The sequence below is a fragment of the Passer montanus genome, unplaced genomic scaffold (assembly GCF_014805655.1).
Source record: "Passer montanus isolate IOZ18808 unplaced genomic scaffold, ASM1480565v1 scaffold65, whole genome shotgun sequence".
Lineage (NCBI taxonomy): Eukaryota > Metazoa > Chordata > Aves > Passeriformes > Passeridae > Passer > Passer montanus.
Window position 1 is genome coordinate 1,618,846 of NW_024371593.1, and position 18,371 is coordinate 1,637,216.

General features: G+C 43.8%; 1 protein-coding gene across 13 annotated transcripts in view; it reads right to left on the reverse strand.

Moving 5' to 3' along the window:
- Window positions 1-4,250: 4,250 nt before the first annotated feature.
- Window positions 4,251-18,371, reverse strand: part of BRSK2 (BR serine/threonine kinase 2) — a 307,128-nt gene continuing 293,007 nt past the window's right edge. For 5 of the 13 annotated variants that reach the window (XM_039728379.1, XM_039728381.1, XM_039728382.1 and 2 more), the window contains 2 exons: window positions 7,577-7,641; window positions 4,251-6,886 (listed from right to left, as the gene is read on the reverse strand). In XM_039728379.1, coding sequence (XP_039584313.1) covers window positions 6,434-6,886; window positions 7,577-7,641 — 518 coding nt within the window. In that variant the 3' untranslated portion in view covers window positions 4,251-6,433. The other 8 variants (XM_039728383.1, XM_039728380.1, XM_039728391.1 and 5 more) reach the window with 6 other exon arrangements.

The following is an 18,371-nucleotide window of genomic DNA, read 5'->3' on the forward strand; positions in this document are numbered from 1 at the left end:
AGCTGACCCTTGTTTGGGTCACTAACCAAAAACAAGCCCCACAGGCTAGCAACAGGATAAAAGCTAGAGCTAGTGCATCACACTTAATTAAAACTGCACATAGCCAGGACCAGAGTTTAGTCCCAAGGCCTTTTTTAAAATCTTTTCTGTAAACACAAAGCTCTACCTACTCCATACCCATTTCTGTTCTTATTGTGCAATTTGGTGCTAAAACTGAAGGTTCTTGGGCAGAGATAACACCTTCCTACACTGCACTTATGCACAAGGGTTTAGATCAGAACACAATGTGAAATGGAGCTCACGAGCATTCCCATAAAGTGAAGGGAGGTCTCAGCCAGGATTATCTGGTAATGGCCAGCTGTTACCTAGTCCTACAAATAGGATTTTTTGTTGTACTTTTTGTACAACTGTGTATTTTCACATATGACCAAAGTGTCCCTAATGAATGTAGCTCCAATACATTCCCTGATACATCGTTGCACCCAATTTTGAGCAGCACAATTCAATAAACCAGAGCAGGACTACTGAAGTCATTTGCTCCACACAGAAGAGAAATCACTACCCCAACTGTGCATCTCATAAACAACAAGTCTTGACCAAGACAATTGTTGCAAACAGCATTCCCCTGGAATCTAATTCCAGGTAACTCCAGTGTGAGTCAGGACTGCCTTGTTTCAGCTTAGTTTTCATGCACTCTGAAATCTGATTTTCCTTTGAGGACAAGGATGTCCCACAGAGGAACCATCCAGAACAGACACTGCCATTTGAAGCTGCTGCCTCAATGTGAATACTTTTCAAGAGTCTATGAGGCTTTACAGTAAACACAGTTGCTTTTTCTGACAGGTCTTCTAGAACCTAGAAGTGCTTCCTATACGAAGACTTTCTACTTCCCAAGACCTACTTGTTTTCCTTCTCTTCTGGGCAACGTGGAGAGAAATGTGTCCCATTCCCAGGGCTGGGCCAGTACTGCCTTCCAGACTCAGGAATGTCCACAGAAGAGAGAACATTTTGCACAAGTGTTCAACAAAGAGCAGGTCAACGAGAAGCTGTGAAGAAGAAAAATGAATTTCTCTCCTGTGCCAGGCAGCTGTTTGTGGCACACGCTGCCCAGAGATGCTGTGCAGTGCCCACTCGGAGGCACTGAGAGCCCAGAGGGGCTCAGCAATGAGCAGCCTGTTCTCAGCCTCGCTTTGTCACCCACGGGAGGACCTCTCTGCCCGAGCAGAGGTCGATGGCTACACCAGGAACACCCACCCTGGCTGCAAGCAAACTCTTCCTTCTGCTAACGCCGTTGATGAAGGCTTGTGTCTTCCCTGACCTTGAAGCTGTGTTATCTCCTTTGGCTGCCAGAAGGCGATAATAGCTCCTGACAATGGCAAGAGTCAGCGCTGAGCCGGTGGAACAGGAAATCCCATTTCTCAAGCCCTTCAAAGCCTGCCTGGCACAGTTTCTCTCAGCAGCACTCAGTGAGATTACAGCACTAAAAATAACCCCCACAATAAATTGTGCATTTAGAAGAAAGGACTTGCCCTCAGTGTGGGTTTCCCTTCCACTTGTGGCCTCAAGTATCCCCAGACAGTTGAACTACTACGGTTTTGTTCTCCAAATTAAGCAGGAGCTGCAGCTGTTGAAGTGGTTTTAAATAAAATAAGAAGATTAAAGGGTACAACAAAGAACTAAGATACTTTCCAGTTTTTAGACAAGTGTCTCTCTTCCCTCCCTGTTGTTTTCTATAAGAAACTCAGAGCTAAATCTCTTCCTCACCAAAACACTCTGCCCTTCTAAGAGGAGCTCACACACAATCGGTGGCACACAGCTGAGATGAAGCAAAGGCAGGGGGACCGGCCCTGCAGACTTCCCTACAGAACACCATCCCTGCGGGCATTCTGTGCGCTGTTTCAGACAATGTCCGAGCCTGGAGGGTTAAACGCACTGTCCGAATCACCAGCAAAGAAGGCATACCTTGTAATGGAGGACACAGAATTAGCACTACCGGGGGGCCTCACACAGTGTCATCGTCCTCACAAACGCTGTTTTTGCCTGTGCCCAGTGAGAGCCATTAAAGCTCAGTCATTTGCATCCGATCACTTCCATTAAAGCCAGCCTGACTACCGAGGCAATTGTCACCCATTGTTTGCAAAGCCTGGACAATCTGCATTGGTGCTGTCCAACACAACCAACTTCCTTCTCAGCCCCCAGACTGACACCTGGCAATGAGATTTACCCTCCTGACCATGGGCTCAGCTGCTCATTTGATGCATATACACCATTTACTACTTTAAGTAGCACTTGCCAGATACTGGCTCAATTAAAAACTGTTCACCTTAAGCACAAATACATTTTTCAGATACACATGTGCCTAAGCTAACATCAACTTGCTAAAACAGACAAACAGAAAATGCCAGCTGGAGTATTACACACTTGCCTTGTCTCCAATTTGCTCCTGGAAGGTCCTACGCTGCATTGCTTCACCCAGAGGAAATCATACAGATGAACTTCAAATGCAGGAAGTTTTTTAGCTACTGAGTCCAAAGAGCCAAGCTCTCCAAGAGAACCAAAGAGCTACAGAGCTCAGAACCTCAGCTAATGAAGTGCAGGTGGCACAGCTCACAGCATCTCATCAGCCATCACCTGGAATGGGGTGTGGAGGAGGGCAGTAGCCCCCACCTGGCAGCAGAGACAATCCAACTACCTCAGTCACAGAGGCAGACCAAAATCCTCAGCTACGTTTGCTACTTGATTTCAGATACAAGGTATAAAATAAGAAGGGTGTTTTGTGGACAACAGTTTAAATATAAACTCAATTTGGTCAGAAGCACAGCCCCTCCTATGCACTACAAATATGACACCATGTAGCAAGTGACCGTGTTAGAACATGGCCAAACAGAAAGGCAGAATAAATGTGGGCAGGTCCTAAACATGAGGTCCTCCACTTTGCAAAATTGTTATTTTGTTCTTAAAGCTTTTGAAGACCGTAATTAGCAGTACTGGGGATGCTAATTGTGCTGGAGACATGAACAGATCATAGAAGTTCATGAACAATGCTGAAAAGAGTAGAGAGAGCGAAACAGAAAAAGAAGCAGCACACACCTGCCGCCACAGTGCACTTAAATCCCATTTCCCTTTACACTGCAGCCCAGCTCATCCTTGTACTTACAGAGATGCAAATGATGTACAGCTACTTCCCAGTCCTGGGTTTCCAGTGTCACAGAGACCAAATCCTGCAGCATTTGTGATTCTCCTCATCTTTGATCTTTGTCAGCTCCTTCAGTTTTAGCAGACCAGTGAATCCCCCAAAAACCCTTTAAACATTCTGGCTTTTCCCTAGATGAGACTGCATTTTGTGTGGCTGGTGCTTGGCAGAGGCTCCCCAGCCACCCTCACCTCACCAGAGCATCCATGAGGCCGCTCCACGGAACCTTCCAGAAGGTCTCCTCCTGCCTTCCCTCCGTGGCAGGCATTGCTTGCCCCTCACAGCCTCGTGGTGGGAAACCCTGGCTGGCCTGGCCAGGGCAGCTCTGGAGAGGGCACAGGGGAGGGGACACGGGGGGACACGTGTGGAGGTGGCCGGGCTGTGGTGAGCAGCAGGCCAGGCCGTGCCCAGGGCCAGCGCCCAGCCCTGCTGTGAGCCCGGGCCTGCCGCGCTCCCCCAGCCCCGTGGGAAGCACCTGGATCTCCTGGGGATGCCCCAGCCAGGGCCCAGCCCAGGAGGGGAACTGCTGGGCACAGTGACAGACCCAGAGAAAAGGCACGGAGAGCGAGGTGTGACAAGGCAGCAGCCACAGGGGATGTCCAACCAACCAGCAACAAAGCCCGACCCACGTGTGCCAGGGACGTACCTGAGCAGGCTTTTCAAATGTGATTGAGTGTTTCAAGCAGGGAGGTGCAGAAATCCTTCCTGCAGCTAAATCTGGAAGCACTGCAAGAAGCTCAGGTTAGAGAGGAGAACAATCACAAGGAACCACTGCTCTTGGTACAGAGGTTTCCATCCAGACCAGACCTCGGTGGGGGTGCGATTGCTTTGAAACTCAGATTTAGCTTTCAGAACACATTACTGCAGAAAGCCAGGCCTGCAGGGTGGAGCTGTCCTTGCTCCTCGGGCCCTGGCGTGAGTTCCAGGGGCAGGAGGACGCTGCCTTCCTTCAGCTGCCATCTCCAGCTCCTGAGGGCAGGAGGCCACGCCACGGCACTCGCTGGCTCTGGCACCGGCCAGCAGCTTGCTCTCACGGACATAAACAGCACACTCAACAGCTGGTATCTTTACTGAATGAATTTATTGGTTTTTGAACTAAAGTTGCTCACAGTTATTTAACAAGGGATACATCAGATTTTTTTGTCCATTTCAAACCATTAAATAATGTCAGTTTGTGTCTGTATATGTGTGTGTGCGCGAGTGTGTGTCTTCAAAGTACAAAATAGGAAGGATAACAAGAGGTATTGCTTTCATTTATTCTTATATCTTGTGTGAGTAATCCCCTTCCTGCTTGTACCACATGGGTTTTGATGATATAGGTATTTTTAAATTATTATTATTATCTTGTATTGAAATCCCAGCCTTTTGTAGAGGTACAATGTAACAGAAGCATCAAAATCTATACACAAGGGAAGAGAAAAGAGGGAAAAGAAGGACGGGGGTGATGGGAGGGGAGCTCGGAGGAGAAGTAGAGAGAGGGCAGAGGCAGGAAAGACAACGAAAGCAAAAGAGACTAATTTACAGCAATGTCATGCAATTAAAACTGCCCCCCTCTCCTGCACCCTTGCCTCCCCCCCTCCCCAGCCATCACCCCCTGGTGTCTGACATGCACACAGCAATACGAGAGAGAAAAGTTTAAGAATAGGGAAAATAAATAAATAAATAAATAAAGCAAAAAAATTAAAATAAATCCCTCCCATTTGGGGGAATGGGGAAACAGGGCAGAAGTCAAAGGTCTTTGCCCCAGTTGTGTCTTTAAAAATTCTTTTTAATCTTCAAACCTATGTACAAGTAAAACTGGTCCAAGAAGGGGAAAAATGATTAAAAAAACCAACAACGACAACAACAACAAAAATGAACTCATCCAACATTATCATTAAAAAAAAAGAATCTTGCGATACAACATACACCCATAGGAACCCAACGAGCAGCAATCGAAGGTCATAAAAGAGCTGAACACTAATGCTAAGCCTACATTCTTAAAATCTCAGTCAAGAAATACTTCTCACTGTGTTTTGTCTTCCACGTGTAAAACCACATTTTTTTGTTTGTTTAACCTTTGAGCTTGGGCCAGAATAAGTTACACTTGGTCACATAACTCTTGAGGAGGAGGAAAAAAGGTGGCAATTCTTCTTTCTCAAAGTCACAAAATGAACACTTACAAGGTTTCTGTGTCTTTTTTCCCCCTCCTCTGCAAAATAAATAAGAATCAATGTTGCCTCTACACAGTTATTAAACAGAAGATATATCTAACAGCTTATTTTTTTAAATATATATATATGTATATATAAATAACCAAGACCTAATAACTCAAACACAAAAAAAAAAGGTCCCCATCCACCCAATCCCACCCTCCTCCCTTTCAAAAGAAAAAAAGAAAAAAACAAAACAAAACCAAACAAAAAACTTTATAAAAATATCTTGCAGTAAATTTTAAAGTTTACAGTAGCTTCGTGATTAAGTCTCCCATTGCCCTGACTCCACCTTGTCTTGCTCTGATGAACCAAGTGCCAGTGATTTTGCACACACACACACATACACACAGAGGAAATAAAACCCAATATAAGTCTCTTTTCTTCCTCCTCTTCATCTTCTCTTTTTTTTCTTTTTTTTTTCTTTTTTCCTTTTTTTTTTTAAGAAAAAAACCACCCAAGCCAACAAATGAAACTGGTAACTTAAAGAAATAATAATACTGATATCAATGCAGCACTAGCAACACAACAATTGCCTCTAAATGCAGGGTGTGGTGGAGGATCCAGCTGGTTGAAGAAGGTCCCAGCGCGGTGGCACAGTGGCAGGGAGTTGACAGGTGGGGAGGAAGGTGTCGAAGGAGGAGCAGCAGTAGCAGCAGCGGCAACTGTGCCTGGTGATGGGAGAGACAGTCCTTGGCAGAGTCTTGTCCCTCTTCTTTGCTACCAGAAGTTGCCTTTTCCCTAAGTTTTAATGTTTTGTTTGTATGTGTTTATTCATTGAACCCCCTCTCCCTCCTACGTTTACTCCTTTCCCCTTCCAGCAGGTTAAAAAGCAAAATGATACAGTATAAAAAAAACCAATTAGTTTGTGTGTGTGTATATATATATGTATGTATGTATATTTATACATAAATATACACACATATATACATGTATATATAAAAAAGGGGGCAAAAGAAACGGAAAAGGCGGTGGGGAGAGAAAAAAAAAAACAAAAAGATAAGAAAATCCCGTGATGAAGCTCCCCAATATTGTCTTGGTTCAACGCTTAGTTTTGAGTTGCTCCTGGCTGGTTTCTGAAGAGAACGCGCTCTGGATTCACGGAACACTGCGCTCCCGCTACACCCGTCTCCTTCCCCACACCCTCCCTCTCCGGGCTGCGTTCACCTGCGCGGACAGAAGTTGCCAAGGGTAAATAATTCACTCCAACAATCTGCAACCTCCTTTGAGCCCAGACTCTGCAATCCCATAACTGAGCAGATCTCTCTTGTGGAGCACCAAAAAAGAAAAAGAGAGGGGAGAAAAAAAACCAGGCGTGCACTGGGGAGGTGACTGGGGAGAAGTGGGGGAGAAGCCCACTTCCTGAAGGGAGAGGGGAGGCTGGGAACCTCAAACAGGACTGGTCCTTGGACAGTCTACATCGGTTGCCTTCCGCCAACAAGTGTCCGCAGAGCACAGAAGGTGAAGCCGTGGCTGACATGTTAACTTTTCGGGATAATTCCTGGTAGCAGAGCGGAAACAAGTGGTGTCGTCAGAAACACAGAGAGAGCATGAACAGAACAAGAAACAAAACAAAAGAAAACAAAACAAACCCAAAAAAAAATCAAAAAAGAAAAAACCAAAAATTCAGGAAGGAGAAAAAAAGCAAAACATTCAAAAAAAGGGAGGAAAAAAAACAATCGAAAAAAACCACAACCCAAGATCTGGTGAACTGGGTTTGTCATCTGTGCTACCTTTTCTTTTCTTTCTTTTCTTTTCATTCTTTCATTCGTTTGTTTTTGTGTTTGTTTCTGAGATATATATTATATATCATATATAAATATATATATGTATATATATACAGTCATTCCTTCATACAAAATTTGTCTATAGACAGTTTTGTACTGTTGTGGCAAGGTATATACATCCTTCTAGTTTAGAGGCTAGCTTGCTAAGGAATATTCTTTCATTCTTTCTTGCTTTTTTCTTTTTGTTTTGTTCTGTTTCCTTTTTTTTTTTTTTCTCTAAGTTATTTAATTTTTTATGTGTTTATTTAAGGTTGGTCTTGTAGGCCGACTGATGAGACCATCTTTGCCTTGTCTTTGCCAGCAGGGTACTTATTGTCTCCTCTAGACCCATAGTCATTAGAACCGGAATCGCTCCGCTTGCTGTTTGCGCTATGCTTGGTTGGCGTGCCGGGGGGATGGCTCACCTGCCCGTTCTTCTCGTCTGAAAAAAGTTGTTTAATTACGTCAAAGAAGTTACTCAATGGGCTGCCTGGGTACACAAAACAGAGGAGACAAAAAAAGAAAGAAAGAAAGAAGGAAAAAAAAAAAACAAGAGGGAAAGAGAGAGAAAAAGAGAAGAGAAAGAGAGAGAACAAACAAACAAATGAACAATGGGGTTTTTAACGAGAAGAACATGATGAGGAGATCCAGAGCCACGTGCGTGGGGGTGTGTGGGGGATGAAGACAATGAGCAGGAAGAGGAAGAGTGTTTAGGATGGGACACCTACAGAAATAAAGAACCTGGGAGCATAAAGCACCTAGGGGGAAGTTCCTAGTTTTTCCTTAGTGGGGAAGCATTGCTGTCTCACCTGGCAGGAGGACACAGTACCACGACTGAAATAGGTCATTCCATTGCTAGGATTCACTTGGCCACTTCACATGGAGGTGTCAGTGACTGTAATGCTGGACACAGGCAAATCCCATCCTACTCCTGTTGTTGCAAACACAGGGTATTTCCATGTGGCTGCCCATTGATGCTTTACTTTGCAGCCTTGCTAAGCTCTCTGTCTAGACCAGGCATCAGGCTTTCCTTGCTTGCATTTTATTCCATTCTTGAGTTTCTCCTTGCTACCCTGTCATGACTAAGCCTGAAGCACCTGAGTGGTCCCAGATCATTTGGAAAATGAGCTACGGCTGAGATGAGTGTTGCCATCTGAGTGAGTGGTCTGTGGTTTGCACTCACAGGCTTCTAAGCACCTTCACATCCTCCCAAAACAGGTACCTGGAAATGAAGATGCTGAATGTGGAAGCAGGCTGTTACACATCTGCCTGCTTCTGCCAGGGTCAAGACCTACTACCTCCCTGTCCTTAATGAATGCTCTCTCCACAGCACAGCCTCCATGGCCCTGGCATGCATTCCAGTGCAGTTAGGAGCCAGAGAGGAGGTGGAGCTCTGTGCTACTGGAACAGGCATGTCCTTCAGCCAGCCCCTAGATCAGGCTGCAGTGTTAACAAGGACTGGGCACATGAATACAGCCTTTTTGCCATGTGGGCCTCCAGGAAGCATGGTCATATGCTCTTAATCTACTTCTATGTTAGGGTGTGCACAAAGTCATACTTCAGGAAAGGCTCTGGGGTGCTACTGAGGGACAGGGAGCAGGTACCTCTGGAAAGGTAGCCTTTTTCTGGGATTTTTAGTCCTCTTTCTGGTTTTTTTTTTTTTTGATTGGGGGATTAATCTTTATCAAACATAGGAGGGGTCACACTTTGAGCATGGATATTAAAGGTGTTTTTTATCTGATGTACACAATGGAGGTGGATGCCTGTTCATGATCATTAAAACCCCATGACAGTTTTCTCAATGTTGGGACTGTTGGCTCTACCGTTCTATCAAATTAAAATAATTTCTATCTCCAGCTCCTGTAAGGAAATAGGCCCCTTGTATCTGCCTTCCAATGTGGTAAAATGCTGTGAGGAGTGGAACCTTTCATCCCCAAGATGGGAACATTCTGTCAGGAGCAAAGGGCTTCCTCATAGCAGAGACTGCTGGACACTGGTGGCTTGGTCATAATGCACTTTAATTCCAAACATAAGCAACCCAGTAATTAGAGCAGGCAAGTACTTTCTGTGCACAGCAATTTGACTGAAGAGCTTGTTGAGTACTTTCTTATTCTCTAATGGAAAGTACGAGAAGACATCATTGTCTTATACAGAGAAAGAGGAAATGCATAGTATTTGTGCTTTGCCAAACTTAATGTGTTACTCTTTTTTGCCTGCCCTATGCTGACCAGGTAGTGGCTGCTTTCCCCTGCTTGTTAATGGGCATTGAGAAAAATCAAATGGCTGGCAAATACAGTGAAGAATCTTATTAATCTAATTCATTCCTTGACTTCCTGTGCCTGCCGCTTTGTGGTCAATGTTCTGCTTGCCCTGGTTCTGTCACTCAGTTACACCAAAGCTAAAAGCAACAGGCTGTGTGAGTTTCTGGAAGGGCATCATTCACCCAACTGACTGAAGCCTTAGTGACGGGCTCAAACAACCAACCAGGCAAAGCACATAACTCAATTTCCAACTAAGAAGAGAAAGGCTTTCACTAAACTCAGTCACTTCGGGCTCAGGCCTCCCTGAGCTCCACCTGCTCCTTCCACATGCATGCAAATGCTTGGGAAAGGGGGTATTTCTTCCACATCTGTGACTTCTATACCAGAGATTCCCCTAAGCCTCCCTAGAACTGTTTTAGGTTTGTGGGCACACACATTGCAAAGATTCATTTTTATCTACTCAGACTCATTTCTACTTATTTTAGGTGGATACCATTTTTCAATGAAAAGAGAAAAAAGAAAGGAAACACTCAGCCTTGAATGCAGGAATGTGGGCAGATCTGGTTCTCAGGTGGCTTTGGACCCCTCATCTTCATAAGCAAATGGAGTCAGCAGAGAGAATGAAAGAGCACTGAAAAAAATGCTGGAGAGGAAAAGACTGCTGGGTTGGGAGAAAAGAGTAGGGGAATATCTCTAGTTATTCAGCTGAGCAGTTCATTTAACAAGCTTAGAGGGAAAGATGAGGGCAGAGTAAGCAGGGCTCTGCAGGAACTGGGAAAGTTTTTTGTTTTCATATAGACAGCAACAGTGACAAAAGTACAACTTGCAAGAATGGAGCAATAGAACACTTCAGAAATTATACATCTTGTATTTGCTGAGTCCTGATACAGGACTTTTAGTCATCCTACTAAAATATGCAGCCCATGTTTCATCCACCCTTTCTCCTCCCCATGCCCTACCGGCTTTCAAGTGCCTGGAGATTTATTGCAGCAAAAGTATTTAACAGTCTACTTTTCTTTGCCTGTATCACTGCTGGATTCCTTACAATCATCATTTTTTAGTTAAAATTTTAATGGGAAGTAAGAAAATCCTTAGGGATGTTTAGAGAGCTACTGAAAACTAAAATAGGCCATTTCGCTAACTCTTTCCTTCCTTTGCCTTTTGTACTTATAATTAAATAGTAGGTAATAATGCCCTCCTGTCCTGGCAGTCAAGAAAAAACTGATGCTGGGCTGGTGTTCAAACTGCTCTTTGGATAGACAAGGAGTCCTCACACTTTTACTCTGGAGATACCCAAGAATGGGTCAGCTGTGCTGGAAGCATGAAAATGGTGCAGGGCGTTGTTCCTGTTAGTTCACAGTTCCCTTTGAGGTTATAAATCCAGTAAAACAAGACTTGAAAATGCAGGTGATGATGGATTAGAATAGGTTTTTCAGCAATCTTCCATGCCTAGTGTTCAGTGCAAGATGTGTCATAGGCCTTTACACCTGTAAGTCCATCAGGGGGCCTCAAAAAGGCTGCCTTTGTCATTTCAGAAAGTGAGATGACATCCCATTTCCTCGGGACAGGGATGAAGGTTTGGCTCAGTGATTCTTCAGAACATCCCTGTTGTTTCATGCACAGACTAAGGTCTTCTTTCCCCTTGAGAGCCAATGTTCATCAGCACAGAGCAAAGAAAGTGTAAAGGGTAGAAAGAGTGAGAAACTGAGAGAAGGATCAGAGGCAGGAGGGGAGGCTCAGAGCATTAGGTTTATGTCTGTTAGGAGGAGATGGATATGTGCAGTTTTGAGTTAGACCAAGGAGCTGTTTGCTGCAAGACAGGGAAAGGGAATGGGTTTGAAAACAAGCACTGAAGGTTATGAAAGGGTCGTGTATTGAAGGGATGCTGAGAGAAGTACATTTATGGAGAAGGAACTGGTTTGGGGCACCTGTGTGCAGCACTGTCACAGCCAAATATCATGAAAGAAGTCAAAACTGTGAATGGATTTGAATATAAGCGCTAAAAGGAAGAAACAGGGCTAGAGATAGACACAACAACATACAACGAAGCTGGGCAGGCAGTTTGCACCACCCCTCAGAGTCCTCAGTACTTCATCTGCTGTTCTTAGGAAGCCTGACACTGACCTAGCCCCAGTGGTGTCACCACGCTGAGAAGCCAAGTGAAAATGGAGCACCCAGGTAAGAGAGGAAGGAGAAAATAGGGGAAATCACTCCAGGCACCACAAGTGACACCAGGAAAGGATGCACCTTGCAAAAACCCTGCTCTCAACTTGTAACGACCTCACAGCCCTCCACAGAATGTAACAGGAGGTGGTGAACAAGCAGCTTCAGGACAAGCCTGGAGGCTTTAGGTACTGATTAAAGTCTGCTGTTTTGTAACATTTTTAAGACAGCCAGATAAGCACTTGGCTCTCTTCTCACTGCAGCAAATAGCAACATTCTCACTGACTTCACAGAAGCAAACCCTGAGGCACTTCCATCTCCTGTGAAACCATCTCTCTGAAGTCTATGTACTGTTAATGCACTAATCCTTGTGCTACTGAACACAAAAGTTGCACAAAACAAATATGCCACCTGTGGGATTATCCTCTATCTTTTCTTTCTGCATAGCCTGAGATATTTGGGGTTTCTGCACGTGTATCTTGGGCTTTGAGAGAAAGTGAATGGGAAAACATAAGTGTCCAGTGGGAAGAGACACCTTTTCTCGACCTGACTTCTCTTACCTATTTCCCTTTGTTTTCACATCCTTCCTGCTTGTCTTTTGCCTGCCTCTGCTACTGAGGTTTTCCCCTTATACTCATTCCTTACTCTTTAACCCTTGTCTTTTTCATCCCTAGGTTGCTCTGTTTTGATAGCAGCTGTGGTTTCAGTCAACCATGTACTGAAAATCCAACTTCTTTCATGTAAAGCATTAAAACACTCCTTAATGGGTGATAATCCATTTCCTTTCAAATCAATTTTGCTACTTTTGTAGAGTTCTAGCCCTCTTTGTTAAGACAAGGTATTTTTTGCTCTGTTTGCTTGGTTTCTGCTGGCAGAATACCTTCTGCCTTCAGAAACAAATGACTTCAAATATAGAACTCACTCCAAGAGTATGTGCAGTGAAAGGGATGACAGCATAATAAAGTGGCCTATTCTTCTTTATTTAGTTGTAGACCATGTAGAAGTCTCCCTCCAGACTGAAAAGGCCCCAGCCTGTACAAATCCAAATCAGGCAGATACCTCACTCAGCTCACTAACTACTGACAGAAAGTCCAGGGAACAACTCCAGTTTCTTGGCAGGAAACCTGAGCTGCAGCTGGAAAAGGTGATTTACTTTCGAGAGCCAGTGAAAATGCCAACTGAAAATGGTGTCTGCAGGAACAAACTGCAGAAATGAGGAACTACTCAAGCTATCACACAGCACTGGCACAGGTATCCATGACCAGCAGGTGGGAACTTCCAATTGCTACTCTTCTGGGCAGACCTGAACAACCAACCTGAGATTTAAATGCCCTACAACCCATTCTAGTTCTTACTCCCCTAAAACATCCCATTCTCCTCTGCAGGAAAGTGGCCCAATGTTTGTGTCTAGCATCCAGATGTCCATTCTCTGTCTTGCATATTTTTTCTCTCACTCTCATAAACACACAGAGAAGCTGAGATCCAGTTCAGCCTCTCCGCACAGTATTACTGAGACAGGTAGCTCTGGAATAATGAATTAGGGAATGGTGAACACGGGCAGCAAAGCCCCAAAGGGATGAGGCCCATTTCCTTGCTGCTGCCTGCTGCAGAGCTAAGGCATGAGTAAGGAATCAGAAACCAAACATGTCTGTTACTGATGAAAAGCTCTGGCCAATCCAGCACCACCACGTAACATTCAAAAAAGGAGACATGATGATGGAGAGGAGGGAATCATACATTCATTTGGACAGCTGGTGGCACTGAAAGAGCAGGCAAGGATAGTGGTGGGATGAAGAGATGCCAGATTCTATTATGGAGTCATGCTCTTCTGGAAAATTGGCTGGTAAAGGTCTAAGCCCATGGATTTTTTGTATCTGCCTGTCCTTTTACACAGATCTGCCTGCACAAGTGTGTGCTGAGAGGGGAAACTGATGGCCCACACCCATAAAGCCACAGCAAATGACAGTATTGTTACTACCCATCCTCCTAAGAGATTTCTGCAGCTTTATCCCTATCTTTTCTGCCTATTAAAATGTCAGGAATGTATTGGCACTTAATAATACAATTTTGATCTTTCCTGCCAGATGGATGTTCACATATTATGTTACGGGTTTCAAATTCTTCAACCTGTTCCTAAGGAGATAGATGACCTATGCGGGCTGGTGAAATGATGCTTCCTCATTTCCACTGAATAAATCACTTCAAAAGATAATTTAATCTTCTGGGAAGGCCATCTCAAACTTAGCTTAGTCTTGCAAGCATTTCCATGTAGCTTACTGGAATAGTGGCTATCATAAATAAAGCCCTGTGATCTTAATTAAGGGTGAGATATCTGTTTTTTTCTGTATTAGATATTATTACAGAGAAAGAGGAAAAGATCTTGTACAGCAAAGTAAAAATCTAACCATAGCTGTCAACATAGGATCTAACATGAATCAAATAGTTCAAGACACCTGAATTAACTTTTAGTGCCAAGTTGTCTTTTTTGTGGCTACCTCATTCTACAGTGCAAAAACAATGAGGCATGAATTGGAAAATAAATGTCTCCCCAACACAACACCAGACTAAAGAAATACAATTACAGTATGTAGGGAGTCAGAAGAGTTCCTTTGGACAGCAAAGGATACTGGCAGAATGGGCAGGGATAACTGGTAACCTGGCTTGAACTCTTTAGAACCACTGACTTATCCTACTTGTTGCAATCCACCCATTTTGAATGAGTATGTGATCTTTCAGGTGGGCCTTCTTCCTTTGGTCTCTCAGCTGGGTCACAATTTGAACTGGAGAGTCAGCCACGCTCAGAAAAACCAGGAGCCAGCAGATTTTCCAGGAATGTTAATAAAACCCCCTTGTTCTGACTACCTCACAGCATGGCAGTGCTAACAGAGCCTTTCAGCTGGGAGGGCAGTGTGTGCTTTTTTCTGCAGGTTTTGACACCCAATATTTCTGCCAACAGTTGCAACTTTTTGGCTGCAAATCACCAACCTCCTCTTCCATCAAACAGCTACTTTTAGAAGTGGGATTACTCTAATTAATGCCAATATGGGTCAGGATCACTTCCAAGAACACTAAGTCCAGGTATTTGCTGCTGTTATTAAACACAAAATCAAACACTAAATGAGCATTTACAAAGATACAGGCTGCAATTGCAACCCAGAGGTGATGTAACCGGTTTGAAACTACAAAATGTTTCCTAACTTCTCAAGCAGATTGGAATGCTACTGGCATGGGCTCGTGTCTGTATGAATCAAACTGTGATTGCTGGGAGTTACAAAGAGAAGCAGTGTGGTTCTCTGTGTGCAGAGGACACCTAGCCATGGCCAGCAAGAGCAGGCAGCTCTGAATAGGAAAAATGTCAAGTCCTAAACACTGGAAGCAAAAGATGTGAGAGAGATGCATTGGTAAGATATGAAAGGTAAGTGGATTTGCTGTGCTTCTGGTTTGATCAGATCATTTTGGTGATAGCCACTGGTACCAACAAGGAGCCAAAAAGCTTCCTGTTTAACTCTGGTGCCAGGAATCCAGGTTTTCAATTGTAAGCAGCAATACAAGATAAATGTTTAAAAGTAAACACAAGGCCTTCTTTCCAGCCTACACAGGGTTATGGTCCAAGATTTTGCTGGACTGTATGGTTTTGCAGTGCCTAACATGACAACATGATCTGATTGGAGCTGCACCAGTTCATAATAACCTTCTCCTCTTATCATCACCTTCTTTCCACGGAGTACCACTGATGTAACTGAAGACTTTATTGATAATCATAAGAGAGGGAGAATAACAAGCAAAGATTGCCTTAGAAGTCAAATTCATCCTCAGATAGTGGCAGTGTGAAGACTGGGAAGTTTACAGTCTTCCTGGGTTAATCTCAGAAGGTAAAGTGAAGGATAAGGCAGGCTTTTCAGAGCTTCCTGTCAGCAGCCAGCACCTTGGCAAAACATACTTACCAAGGACTCCAAAAAACTGGGAAGGGCTGGGAAGGGGAGCTATCAAAGGCTATACACCAGCCCTACTGTGAAACCAATCTCCCAAAGAAATTCTCAGCTCACTACATGAAGGACTTGAAGTCACTAAAATTTGTGAGAGAGACTCTTTCCTGACCAAGAACTATAGAAATGGCACCATGGGCTGCTGTGTAGTGTGTGTCAATGATGCCAGATCCAATGTGCAGAGCATACAATGAATGATACTTGCTTCCTAATTCCCAGCTTTGTGGTTGAAGCTGGAGGGCTTTTCAGTTTATGTATTATCTTGATTTTTATTTTTAATGTAAAGGCTCTGCAGAACCTATTAGAACCTTAATTATACAACCTATTCTTCAGTGAGATAGACATAAATACCAGATTAGATGGTAATAAACAGTTCTCTCAATCCTGCTTCAAAAGAAACAGAATCCAGCTTGTCCTTTTACAGCTGTGCTGATTTTATAAGGCTTAACGACAGCACATAAAGTGGTAAAGCTTATTTGTCACTAAACTGATTTGGCTGAGAATACACACAGGAATAGATCAGCTAAAGTATCACTCCTGTAGATGTTTTTCAGGTTACAGCTGCATTTTATATGTAAATATTTTAATTTTTACAAGGTAAATTTAATCTTATGAACAGACTTCATGGAAACCAATTTAGTCTTTCTGACAACAACATGCTCATTCCCCTGCTAAGATGGGTGGAAACATAAAATATTTCACCCCAGCATGCATTTCAATTTATTATGAGCACATTATTTTCTTCTATTGTGAAATACTAGTTGGCAGCAGTTTTCTAGTTTGCACAGGTAGGGTTGATACAGCAGCACTTGTGTCATTTGGATATTGGCAGCTCCTATGACAAACCTTGGCTGTTCAAAATTAACCTGTTTCTCAATGCCAGTGACTGTATGCAAAATCACTTCTCAGACCGATGACCACTGCTAGCAGAAGATGAGATAACATTTAAAGGACTAAACAAATTTGCCTTGCTGTTAATTACAGCATTCAGTGGTTTATAGTGGGTGAAAACATGTTCCTCATTCCCACCAGAGCTTTCACATGGCTGCTGAGCCAGGCAAAAGAACCTGATTAGCTCTTCCTGCTACAGTGTTAACTCTTCTGGCAAGAATGACCTCCTGTGCTCACGTCAGAATAGGGAACAACAGTGAGGTCAAAACTCTCAGAGAATACAGTTTTTCATACAATATTTGTTGTTACTAGATGAACATTGTGTCAACATCATGGAGGGGTTCTCATCTTCAGAACCACAGAGAATGGTTTGCCAAAAATAGGCTAAATGCTCACATTGTTCCCTTTCACTGCCCTGTCTAAACCATGGGCAAGCTCCAGGAGAAGAAACAGCTCCTCACTCAGACAGGAGGGTGGAATTCAGCATGGTGCAGCCATCACTGCTTACATTGTGAGCTCACCAACAGGAATGTGATTCAAAGGAAGCAGCTCCATTAAACTCCTATAGGCCATCCTGTCTCCTCTCTCTCTCTCTCTCTGTCTGTGCTGTAGCTGCCACAAAACAGTCTCCTGCTGGCCTTCACCTTGTCCTCTGTGTCCCCTGTTGGATTGCTGCTGACTCGGTGACAGCTGGAGGGCCTGCATGAACTGTGAGTGAGCAGTGGTCTCTCTATCTAGGGAATGCAGGGTGCTGCCTGGTTGTTATCTCTATAGCTCAATTAACTTGCAAGCTAATCAGCAGGATCGGCATTTCAGTATTTTTGTATGATGTGAATGCCAGATTCCAGGCAAGAAATGAAGTCTTGAGGAAGAAGAGGAATTTGCTGTCTGATGACTTCAAGAAGCTAAAGGTCTGAAATGAGTCTTCATAAGATCAGAAAAGTCACCCTACGAAATCAAATGAACTCCTATCAGGGCAAAGGAAAAACTCCCATCAGCAAAGCTGCCACTTAAGGGAAAGAGATTGCCTGAAACACAGGCCAAATTCTGCCTCAGTCACACATGCATAAACCTAACATTATCTCCACCATGACAACTTCCCTTTATGGCTACAGACTCCAGAACAACTTTCTTCAGTTAATGAAGAGAGAGTGTGGCAGCTGCAGGTCCAGCTGGAGAGCAGCACCAGCTCAGTGAACATGTCCCTAACATCTTGTCCTCCCTTTCACAGAGATATTTGAACTCAACCTAGATACCAGGATGGAAATCTAAAGAGAACAGAGTTCTCTCATACAGAATCTTTCTGTACAAGACATGAATAGTAAGACAGAAACATCTCCCTTAGCATTTGGGCATTTCCACTGTTGTATTTGGACCAGTGAGTAGAGGCACAAGTCCTGAAAGAAAGAATAAAGTCCACATGTGCAGAGGGGAGGGAAGGCTAGGGACAAGTTAACCAAAATTCATGTAAGCCCAAGCAAGCTGAGCTGAAAGGCTTGCAGGAAGCTTTTTTCTTATTCCTAGCAAGATTTAGTAGATTCACTGCTCCTTCAGTTAGAGACACAACATCCTTCCCCAAGTCCAGAGTGGAACTAAGACAGTTTACTCTAGCCAAGTGTCTCACATAATATGCCATATGTCTTATGGAGAATTTAAAAGTGTCATGCCCCAAGGACATCTGGGGAAGAAGGGGGTGGATGCAAAATGGAATTAAATAACACAGCATTCCTGTCTCAACAAATAGCAGGAAACCAAGGGAGACAGCAGCTAGCAGGGCAGCATTCAGCTTCACTGCAGAAAAGGGACTGAAGAATCATGAATCAACAGCAGCAAGTAAAGAAAAGAGGAAACAAAAATCAGGAAAGAAAAAAAAAAATCACTGGCCTGGGTTACAGTGAGAGAGGGTATCTCAAGTGTAA